This window comes from Phodopus roborovskii, unplaced genomic scaffold (assembly GCF_943737965.1).
Source record: "Phodopus roborovskii unplaced genomic scaffold, PHOROB, whole genome shotgun sequence".
NCBI lineage: Eukaryota > Metazoa > Chordata > Mammalia > Rodentia > Cricetidae > Phodopus > Phodopus roborovskii.
The window spans coordinates 12,086,830-12,098,970 of NW_026126480.1; the positions used below are offsets into that span (position 1 = coordinate 12,086,830).

Sequence of the window (12,141 nt, forward strand, 5' to 3'; positions counted from 1 at the left end):
CTGCTAATGAGTAATGGGGTTGAAGAAACAAGCAGCCTAGTAGAATATGACTATATTTCGTGTGGCTGTGTAGTGACTCGATCCCAAAGTTACAGCTTCCTTCTGTAAGTCCTAGCCATCTTTCAAGATCGCCAGTCCTGTCCTCTGTGGAGCATTTCTCTCCCCTCCCGCCACCGAGCTTCTGTCATCACGCTGTCTCTGTCACCCTCGGGACAGTAGTTCCCCTCGGGATCAGGTGGTTTTGGCACAGCATGGCGGTAACTAAAGAATTCTCTCTGCCTCAGTCTCCCCGAGTGTGACAGGCACGGTGAAATCGGTGTGGAGTGGCGGACGGCGTACTGGGGAGGGCGGGCGGGCGGGGCGCGGCGTGCGGGCGGGGTGGCGTGCGGGGGCGGTGCCGGCGCCGGGCGGGAGCGCGGAGGGACCCGCGACCCCGCGATGGGCCTAGGGGCGCGGCTGGCGGCGCTGCTGGCGCTGCTGGCGCTCGGGGCCTGGGACCCCGCGGCGGCCACGGCGCGGGAGGACACCTTCTCCGCGCTGACCAGCGTGGCGCGCGCCCTGGCGCCCGAGCGGCGGCTGCTGGGGACACTGAGGCGCTACCTGCGCTGGGAGGAGGCGCGACTGCGCGACCTGACCAGGTGAGGACAGCGCGAGGGAGCCCGGGCCGGCGGCGTCCCGCGAGGCCCGGTGTGACTTCCAGACACTGTCACGGGGGAGTGGGGAGTTCTGTGTCATACCTTGTGAGCTCTCTCTCCCCCTCTCTCTCACACACAGACACACACACACACACACACACACACACACACCACACACACACACACACACACACACACACATATATGGGAGTACCCCCATCCCTCCCACACACACCCTAATGTGTCCAAGTTAGTACACTGTGAAAATGTGTAACATGGTGATCGTGGAATACAGTTGAATCTCACAAATGCTATGGCAAGCTGTGAGTGACCCCAGGCTTCTTGTTACTTCACTGAAGACACAGTAAGACAGTGAGATACCCATTTTGGCTATTCTTTCTCTTTCTGACTGTAAGTAGTAACTGAGATATATGTGTGTGAGCATATCTGACTCCAAGAAAACACTGTGAATTTCATGCTAGGTAATACTGAGGTAACACGCACAGATGCACAGCCAACATTATTTTCTTTTTTCTTTCTAATAAATTTTTATTTAAATTAGAAACAATCTTATGTATCAATCCCAGTTCCCTCTCCCTCCCATTCTCCCATCCTCCCATTACCCCCATCCACCCATCCCACCCTCCATCCCCTCCCCAGGGAGGGTGAGGCCTCCCATAAGGGATCATTAAAGTCTGTCTCATCATTTGGGGCAGGACCTAGGCTCTCCCCCTAGCCTGAGAGAGTATCCCTCCATAGGGAATGGGCTCCCAAAGTCCATTTTGTGCACTAGAGATAAATTCTGGTTCCACTGCCAGAGGCCACATAGACTGCCCAGGGCACCAGTGTTATTTTCTATGCAGTCAGCAAAGTAGCACTAAACACTGGGAGGTAAACCATTGTAAGATGTGGGACATTCCAGGTTGTGGTGGTACTCACCTTTAATCCCACTCAAGAGGTAGAGGGGGATGGATCACTGTGAGTTCTAGGCCAGCCTGGCCTACAGAGTGAGTTCCAGGATAGCCAAGACTACATAGAGAAATCCAATCTCATAAAACAAAAAAACAAACAAACAAAAAACAAAAATCAGACTAACAACAACAAAAAAGTGGGACATGGGACACTAATCAGAGTCAAAGAAAAAAAATGTTGTATATGATATCACACGTTTTGTGCCTTTTTTCTTTCAGACACTGAGAAGCCCCCAGACTATAAGTAAGCAGTTGTTTCTGCATAAATCTGAAGGGTCTTACAGCCTGTCTAGACAGAGCACAAGAAGCTCATTTGATTTCTAGCTTTAACTTTAAACGTCAGTTCATCCCAACACCAGAACCCTCCCTGCTCCACTCACACAAATGTTTATAAGAAATGATCATTAAGGACAGCCAGTTTCATAAGAGTTGGCTTAATCCTGCAGTCTGCACTTCAAATAGCCATTGGTGGTAACTTATGACTTGTGTGAGTGCAAGCATTTGTCCAGGCTGCCTTATCCAAATTGGTTTGTCAAAAACACCAGGTCACATTCTTACACTAAGAAAAAACATTGTATAAACATGACACAAGTTTAGGAAGAGCTAATAAAAGAGACCTGTCTACACCAAAAAGAAGAGGTTATTTTGATTAATTTCCCATGTCCATCCCATTACTTTCTGATGCCTACCCCCATTTGAATTATCTGATATGTCAGGACCCAAACAGAGCCTCACAACTATTTTGGGTTTTGTCAGTAGCTGGAGTACAGAGTGGCTCAGAGTCTAGAGTCAGGAGCTCAACAGACCTCTGTTTGATTTCTTGACTCTGTCCTTGTTACATCTTTAAGCATTAATTTTCTAATCTATATACAATGATGATTTTAAAAATAAGTATCACTTATCACCATGTGGTTCTAGGAACGATTGTGCTCCAGGTAAAGTTACTTACCTTTGTGCTTAGTGTATAGGAAATTACTGGACAAATGTTAACTTTTTCTGGCTATTTAAGACTGGCTGATTAGCAGGCAATGGTGGCGCATGCCTTTAATCCCAGCACTAGAGAGGCAGAGGCAGGCTGATCTCTGTGAGTTTGAGGTCAGCCTGGTCTACAGAGTGAGGTCCAGGACAGCCAAGGCTACACAGAAAAACCCTGTCTTGAAAACAAAACAACCCAAACAAACAACCAAACAAGATAAGTGTAATTCCAGTACTGTGTGGCCAAAGCAGGAAGAGTGTTGTGAGTTTGAGGCAAGCCCTAGCCACGGTGAAACCCTCTCTCAAATACTGCTTTTGGTGCTGCCACCCTGTCAGCCGTACGCCCTAACTGGGATTCTAAAAGATTAAAAAGGAATTTTTTAAAACCCTAGATTCTTTTCTCTGGTGATTATGAACGTTTAATTTCATCAAGTTCAATTTGATGTATTAGAGGTTATGGATTCTGCACTAGTCATTCTCAAAAGCCCAGAAAAATGTTTGCTTTTAAAAACGAGAATTTGGGCAGTTTCAGCTCATTTTTCTATAGTCTCAAACTGGTGATTTTATATGTAAGTTGAAATGTTATTTCTAAGGCCCTCGACTTGTATTCTTTGAATTTCCAAGTCAGGAAATGAAGTGGCTTTGGCTGCTGACGCCACCCCTCCCCACTAATGCATCAAGCGTGCTAGTTAGGGTCTCCATCACTGTACTATCAGGGAGATCAGGGAGCACAGTTGGCGTGTGTGTCTAGCCCATTCCTCGAATATCTGTGTTCCCACCATTTAAGAACTACAAAGAGTGAAAAAGTAGAATTATTTCTGGGCTCAGAATGAAGCATTCAGAGTGTCTCAGAAGCATGATGACAAAGCCATTTCTCAATTTCAAAGGAGAAACACATTGAATTGGCATAGCTCATGTACTGCGGTTAAATAATCTACCCACAGTGCTTATTGCTGGGATTGGGTTGCGAATTTTATGTGCAGATTCTTGAAGGAAAGGATCTGATTTTCCACTCTCAGCAGCATTTGTTAAAGCAAAAAGTCATTTGGGAAAGCCTGAGGTTGGCCTTCAGCGTCCCGTAACTCAGTCTCTGGAAAGGAGCTGTTTGCTCAGAGGCTGGGCGTACAGCCAAGTTTTGCATTCCTAGCCAGCCTCAGATATCAGTCTATAGATTTCCCCCCTTCCTTTCCTGTGTGGAAGGGGGGAAAGTCGTGTTTGACCACTGCATTGCTTGATGTGCTGCTGTGAAGAGCCAAGCCCTGATCTAAAACAAATCAGAATGTGATGTGGGATGCAAGGAAGACAAAGTGTCCACAGTGCTTGGGTGTGATGAGTAACTTGAAATAACAGTCACCCCTGTGCCACACTTCGTTCCCTTTGGGCCTCTGTTAGTTTGGATGCCTGTTAAACATTTGTCTATTTCATTGTGGAAAAGGTGATGAGAAGTTGTGAAGTGAAAGGTCCCTAAGAGATTTGTAGAATAGAGAAGCCTTTTCACCTCCCAGTGCAGACAGCTGGCTGGTGGCTGGGTCAGAGTTAGTCTTAGGCCTGCTTGCCCCGGCTCCTCCCTATCCAACCGTCTTGTAAAAACCACTCTGTGCTCAGCCTCAATTGTTCCTGGACACTTTACGTTTTAGGCTGGACTTGGCTGAGGCCTGCACTTCTACATTCTTTTTTCTTTCTTTCTTTTTTTCTGTCTAGAAGTTCACTAAGTGGTTCCATATGGAGCCCAAGCAGGCAGGAAAGAATGGGCAGTAAAACAACCCCCACACCCTGGAGACTGATTTGGATTTGGAATCCCAGAAGAGCAACTCACAAGCAGCCCTGTCTTTGGGGTCAGAGACACCATGGGACTTGACAGGCTTCTGTGTCCTGCTTTAGGTCACCCAAGCCCAGATTTTTGTGATTCAGTTTATGTTGAACATTTGACTTCGTGGAAGCTTTGGATGTGTTGTGTCTATTTCAGGCTTCCTTTGTTGAGAGCCTCACTCTTCGGAAATCCTCAGATTACACTGCACCAAAGCAATGGATTTCCCATCACTTTCTCTGTTCTTCTTTGTTACACCATACCATCTGCAAAGTCCCCCACTTTCCCCAAAAGCCCCACTGTCCAATGAGCTCTTGTACATATTTGTAACCCTACTTCCATTTGTTGTTGTTATATTGATTTTCAAATTAACTTTTGAGTAAGGAGAAAAAGCGCTTGGAGCATAAGAGGCACCTGTAACTGCCCCATTCAACATGATCAATACATTTCAATAATATAAAATTCATCATCATGTTAGACATGGAGTAACCACAGTATAGCAGAAAAGGGAACAGCATCTTTTGCCTACATGAACACTCTTGTAGAACACCCAGGAAAAATTAATTAGAAAGATGGTTCCTCCAGGTCCTAGCACTTTCGGCCTTTCCTGATAATGTCACCTTGTTGGAAGAACAGAATAGCCTCACTCTCTCTCCGTTCCAGTTTCCATCCTAATTCCTGAATTGCTCCCTTGAATCCATCCCATTCTCTTCCCCAAGGTCCCTATGATACATTAAACTCTTCTTGTCTCACACCATCCCATCCTTAGCCATTGTTGGCTTCAGTTGCTTCCATTTCTGAATCTTCTTCCGCACTCTCTCACAAACTCACTTATGTGACCCAGTCCTTTGGCCAAATTAACCCCCCTTGCTCTCCTCTGGTCTTGTTATTCAGTCTAGTACTTCATCTATGACATAATTGTGTCTCGCTCACCCACTGGACTTTGACCAATCTCACTGTCTTATTCAAGGTTTGGCTCCTGGCTTCTAGAAGAATGTACTTTATTCATTATTTCATAGAGACATGTGTTGAAGCCGGGTCTGGTGTCACAGGCCTGTAACTTGGGAGGCTAAGTCATGAGGATAACAAGTTCAAGGCCTGCATGGTCTACCAAGTGAGTTCATGGTCATCCAGGCATCTTAATGAGAGCTAATTATGTAATGCAGGGGTGAAATGCTTGCCTCATGCACAGGGCCCGAGGTTAAACCCCCAGGATCACACACACACACACACACACACACACACACACACACAGTATTAAACTTAGGAACTATGCTGATTAAATGAGATAGCCCCCATAAGTTCATAAATGTGAATACTTTGCCCCCAGTTGGTGTAACTGTTGGAAAGGACTAGGAGGTGTGGCCTTATTTGAGGAGGTATGTCACTGGGGTCAAGCTTTGAGGTTTTAAAAGTCTCACTGTTCCCAGTGTGCTCTCTCTGCACCTCATGCTTGTCCTGTGTCAAGATACAAATCCCCAGCTGTTCTGTTGCTCTGCCATAATGAACTCTAACCCCATGAAACCGTAAGCTCAATGAAATGTTTTATTGATAGTTGCCATGGTCATGGTGTTTTATCATAGTGATGGAAAAGTAACTAAAACAGGTACAAAGTGATGAGAACAAGCTCCTTTTGTTCCACAAACTTAATGTGCAGTGCTGTCATCTTTCCTTTGCATCCCAGTACCAACAATGGAGTCTGACATCCAGAAAGTGATGAATATATGTTAATTCATTGAATGGGTAATTATATGTCAGGCTTTTGCATATTTATAAACATTGGTCCCTATTAACTCAAAACACACTCTTCTTCCCTTCCAGTCTTGTTCATTCCCATGAGAACCATGGCAAAATGAACCCAGAATCCAGGCTTCTGAATGGAATGTCTTCGGTTTCAGTGCTGGCTTGGCTATTTACGAACAGTGCAGCCTCGCTTTCATTTTCTCCACTGCAAATAGGACTGGATAAAATCTATATTAAGTGGGCTGGAGAGAGAGCTCCGCAATTAATAGCACTTGATGCTTTCCAGGGGACCCAGGTTTGGTCCCCCCCCCCACTCACATGGCTCACAGCCATCCAGAGCTCCAGTTCCAGAGGATCCAATGCCCTCTTCTGGCCTCTTGTGGTGCACAGACACACAAGCAGGCAAAACGCCCCATATATAAAATAAATAAAATAAAATAAAATAAATCTATTTTAAAATAGTCTACACTAAAGGTTGTTGTGGGCAACAGCTCTTAAGAGAGGTGATACATTCAAAGTATTCAGTAGAATACCCAGTACGAGGATCCAGTAGGTAGCAGCCATCAAAATATTTAAACATCCTTCAAGAAGCAGATCAGCTGCCACCTCTTCCAGGAACCTACCCCTCACCTTTTCTGACTGTCGCAGCTTCGCATGTACAGGGCTTCTTAGCATATATCACAGTTATTTGTTCCACGCTTTTGCATCCCTTCCAGACACTAACTATTGAGTGTAGGGTGATAACAGAAGAAATGAACTTGGTGCCTGTTAACACTTTGATCTGGACCATGTCTTACCTGTGTATCTCTAACATATAGTATAGTGCCAGACATATTGTCTCTAAATTTCTATACCAGCTCATTCAGTGAATACATGGGCAAGCCCACTTTTTGTATTTTCAGTTTTCATGTCTTTTATGCTTGCCTGATTACTTTCATTGAACTCTTTCTATAAGTTGCAAGAGGTTCCGCGTTTCTATCTCTATATCTCTATCACCTCCACAAGCCTAAAGAAGTGAGGACTGCAAGCAGGTCTACTGCACCCAGCTCTTAATTTTAGCTGTTCTCATCATGCCAGCCTTCCTGATATAACAGTCATGTCTACAGTGAGATAATTCTTTATCACTTCTTTCAGATTTTATGACAAGGTACTCTCTCTGCACGAGGATGCGACGATCCCTGTAGTGAACCCTCTGCTTGCTTTTACTCTCATCAAACGTTTGCAGTCTGACTGGAGGAATGTGGTGCATAGTCTGGAGGCCACTGAGAACATCCGAGGTAATGAGGAGTATGGGAGAAGCTCCTAGCTCCTGACTCCCTGTAATGATAGAGATTCTGTTGAGTTACAATGAGGGGTAACAGAGTGGATGGGAATTACTTGAGCTCTCAAGCTCTTTAAAATCCATAGAGTTGGTTCCCTTGCTAATAGGTTATGATTTCAGATTAGAAAATGCTTTCACATCTATTACCTCACTTAGTCTCCACTACAATCAAGTGAAGAAGTATGTATCTACCCAGTTATGTATGTGTATTTATGTATTTTAATGCTTAGAAAGTTGTGGCCTTTAATAATTTCTTTTGTTATTTTGGTTTGGTTTGTTTTCAAGACAGGGTTTCTCTATGTAACTTCAAAGCCTGTCCTGGAACTTGCTTTGTAAACCAGGCTGGCCTGGAACTCTCAGAGATCAACCTGCCTCTGCCTCCCAAGTGCTGGGATCAAAGGCATGTGCCACCATCACCCGGTCTTCTAGTAGTTTCTATTTGAAGCTCTTACTGAGAATAGTGTATCGTGATCTGTAACAAGTCATTTTCCTAATTCAGTCTACCTTGCACTGTAAAAAGTTGGTTAGTGCACTTTATTTCATTTTAATCCCTCCATGCCATTATTCTGAATGTCCTTCATCCAGATAGTCATGTTAAGAATCCACTCTGGAGGGCCAGAGAGATGCCTCAGTGGTTATGAGCACTCGCTGTTCTTCCAAGGGGACCCAATTCAGATGCCAGTGTCTACATCCCAACAGCTCACAACTGACTATACCACCAGTTCCAGGGGATCCTGTGTGCTCTTCTGACCTCTGTGGTCACCTGCAGACATGCTGGAGCACACACGTGCACACACAAACCCCCACACACCTTTAAGAAAAAATAATTCATTTCATGTTGGGAACTGAGCTTGCTGCTGGGGCTCTTTGAGTAGGTGGTCAAATGGGATAAATGCTCACTACCTGTGTTTAGAGGTTGGGTTACACTCTTACTATTTTTACAGCTCTGAAGGATGGTTATGAGAAGGTAGAGCAAGACCTTCCTGCCTTTGAGGACCTCGAGGGAGCAGCGAGGGCCCTGATGCGGCTGCAGGATGTGTACATGCTCAACGTGAAGGGCCTGGCCCAGGGTGTCTTCCAGAGGGTCACAGGCTCCTCCATCACTTACCTGTACAGTCCCAGGCAGCTCTTCCCCCTCACAGCTGATGACTGCTTCCATGTAGGCAAGGTGACATGCAAAGAGGGGCAGCTGCTCAGTTTCTTATGGATGGACTGTGTCCCAACTGTCTTTATGTATTGCCTATGCACGTGGTAAACCTTGACATTTGGTATCGTTCCTGTTTTCACAGGAGGAAACCAAGGTTCAGACAGGGTAGATCACTGAGACTGCATAATATAAAGTGAGAGAACCAACTTTGGGCCTCATCTTTCAGCTCTAAACCCCATGCTTTTCCCATGGGAAAGTGAAGTCTCAGATATTAGGATATCCTTGAGTGTGAACGGCTTTTCTTTATTTCCAACAGGGTATTGTGTATCCCAGGCTGGTGTTAAACTTGCCAGGGTCTTCCTGCCTCAATCTCTCCAGTGCTGGGGTCACATCATGCCCAGTTTCTGCAGTGCTGGAAATCAAACCCAGGGTCTCGTGCATGCTAGCCAAACACTCTGCTAACTGAGCGGCATCCTTCACATAGGAAATAGTTCAGTTAAACATGGTAGGATGAAAGACACAAACTAGGCAAAAAGCATCTTTGTCTTTTTTCTTCCCACACTAACTATACACCCTACAGGTATATGAATCGGTGGGTGGAAAGCAGAGGGAAGGGTGAAGATGGGTTTCCAGATGATGATGCGAAGGTTAGATCTCCCAAGATGCTCAGGAATCCTTTTCAATTTTCCTCAAGTATTTAGAAATACTGAGTTAAGTTAGTGTAAAACAACAACCAAGGCTAGGCACGTTGACGTAACTTGAGGAAATAAGCCTCAAGAATCTCCCATAGGTGTATTTAGCTAATTTTTGGTCATACTGGGTTGTTTTATAATACACTTTTTGCCAGGTTTTGCTTTCAAAAGTCATGGGGTAGAATCTTCTTCTTCTTTTTGAAAATGCTTACTGCGGGAAAGTGTTATTGTTTTGTCCTTCCCACCCCCATCCAAGTTCAGTAGCAGATGTGACAGCATGCTTCATGGGTCCCAGTGCCAAACCTGGGGAATCAGTTTCCCAGATCTATGCACAGTGAGCCTCTCTGCTTCCTGTTTCTCTCTGTGTGGTCCTGAGCAGAACCAGGGTGCAGTTTGCTCATGGCTAGTTCAAGCAGTTGGGTGCACCACACTGGTAAATGCTCGCTGGTGGAGCCTGTTGACCATATATTGAAAACTATCACATGCTGAAATTTAGTAAGCCAACTTCCTGAAAGGCTTGCTGGAAATCTTCACCTCTGTGTTTATCTAAAAGACAATGCATTTCAAATGTAAGGATGGTACGTAGGACAACTTCAAAAGTAGTTACAGCTATAAATGAGGTGAAAGACATTTTCAAATTTGGCTATATTTATTTACACATTTTTCCCTCTCATTCCTACCACCTCACCACTAGCCAGGTCACCAGTGTCCTCTACCAAGCAGGGCATTATCTTCTGAGATTGGCTTCTTCTCTCTGCAGCTTAGGATGCATTTATGGTGCTGTGTGTGTTAGTGCTCATTTTAAAAGATTTATTTAATTTTATGTGTATGAATGTCTTGCTCACATGTATGTCTGTGCACTACATGCATGCCTGGTGCTTTCAGAGGACAGAAGAGAGCATCAGGTCTTCTGTGGAGTTATGGATGGCAGTGAGCCTCCATGTGAGTAATGGGAATTCAACCCAGGTCCTCTGCAAAAGAAGCCAGTGTGTGTGGTATATGTGTGTGTGTGTGTGTGTGTATGTGGGTTGTATGAGCTGAGCCATCTCTCCAGTTCAGTAGTTCATTTGTATTGATCTATTGTGTGGATATATCACAAACTATTTATTTAGTCTCCTGTTGATATGTGCTCACACGACTTCCTGTTTGAACTACTGTGAGGAAGGCTGCTATTAGCATTCTTACTGTGTCCTGTGCCTGCTTGTCTTTATTGCTTATTTTCCTTTTGTCTCACCTTGTAGCCCAGGCTAGCCTCAGCCTCCCATATGCTACACAGCATAAGCATCTGCTAAATTTTCAGCTATATTTTTGTTTCTACCACCTGGCACTTAAGTTTTTTCTTTGGAAGCATGTAACCTCATGCTTTTTGTATTTTATTTAAAATGTCTAAATATTTATGTTTAAAAGAATTCCAGTTATGTCAATCTACCATATTGCTAGAACTTGAAATTCCCCATGAAAATGCCAGATAAATGGTTAGGACTGGGATGTAGCTCCCTAGCATACATGAAACTCTGCGTTCAGTCTCCAGCATCACATACATACACATAGAACACATACATACATACACACAACATACCACACACCATGCCTATATACCACATACAACCTGCATACACATATACATATACATATATACATACACATTACACATATACATACTACACATACCACACATACACTCCCTCCACGTACATACATACACATCACACACCACATACACACCCCATATATATATACATGAATATACATATATATGTCATACACACATATATACTACACATACTTATACATACATACACATACCACACATATACAGATATATACACTACAGTATACATGTATACATACATCACACTCAGATATAAATATACACACCATACATGCCACAATGTACATATACATACAACACAGTTAATTTGACAGGGCAAAGATTAAGTTATTATTATTATTGGATTCAACCTTTTTTAACAAATAAGAAATATGTAAAGGGCCAGCAAAACAATACCACAGGTTGAAGGCAACCCTGAGATGGGAACTGCTCTATTATTTTGCCTGCAGACTGGCAGCATCCCTAGGTCCTGCCCTGACTGGCAGTTATACCTCAGTGAGATCACTTTGTAAGAGTTGTTACAACTCAGTGAATTTATAATTCCATGTTGCTTCAGTATTGACTTCCAGGAAATTCTCCCCGAAGGTCTGGCATTCTCCTTAACTGTAAGCCGGCAGGAGACGGGAGCCATGTCTGGTACAGGCTGCCATGTTGCCCCACACTTCGACATTTAATCAGAACTGACCTGCTCAGCTACCACCGCATTCCCCATGTCTGCCCTCATTACAGTGGAGGACGTGCCGTGCTGTAGTGAGTGACTGGTTTGTTCACAAGCTCTCGCTGATTCAGGGCTTTAAGAGTGAGAAACACCACACACAGTGAGCAGAAAGTATTGAAAGAATTAAGTGTATTTTATTCCTCACAGAGCTCCCAGCAATATCCTTCTAAGAACACAACCCAGGCCACAATAGGCTGGGTGCCTACTCGTCGTGCTCTCTTTCGTTTTCTTCATGCCAGACAGACCCCAGGGAATTATGTGAACAGGACATTGATTTTGACACTCTCTCATCTTAAAAGCACTTCCTCACAACCTCTGTTCACTGAATTCTTTTCTTTCTTTGAGAAAGGTCTGACAGGGATGTCACTCCATAAACATGCTGAGGCCCCAAGTCTCTTTCTCCTCTAAGCCTCCACAGTGCATAAGGCATGTTCTTAAAGCCCTGGCACCATTTTGTTCATCTCTCTGTCTCCTAGATCATAAATTCCTTAATGCAAGAACCCTGTCTTCTCTCTATAAG

The 12,141-nt window shown here is 44.3% G+C and overlaps 1 protein-coding gene across 1 annotated transcript in view; it reads left to right on the forward strand.

Annotated features, from left to right (window-relative positions):
• Positions 1–410: 410 nt before the first annotated feature.
• P4ha3 (prolyl 4-hydroxylase subunit alpha 3) overlaps positions 411–12,141 on the forward strand; it is a 34,189-nt gene continuing 22,458 nt past the window's right edge. The window contains exons 1-3 of the mRNA XM_051192339.1: positions 411–638; positions 7,266–7,408; positions 8,397–8,620. Coding sequence (XP_051048296.1) covers positions 439–638; positions 7,266–7,408; positions 8,397–8,620 — 567 coding nt within the window. The 5' untranslated portion in view covers positions 411–438. The remainder of the gene's footprint in view (positions 639–7,265; positions 7,409–8,396; positions 8,621–12,141) is intronic.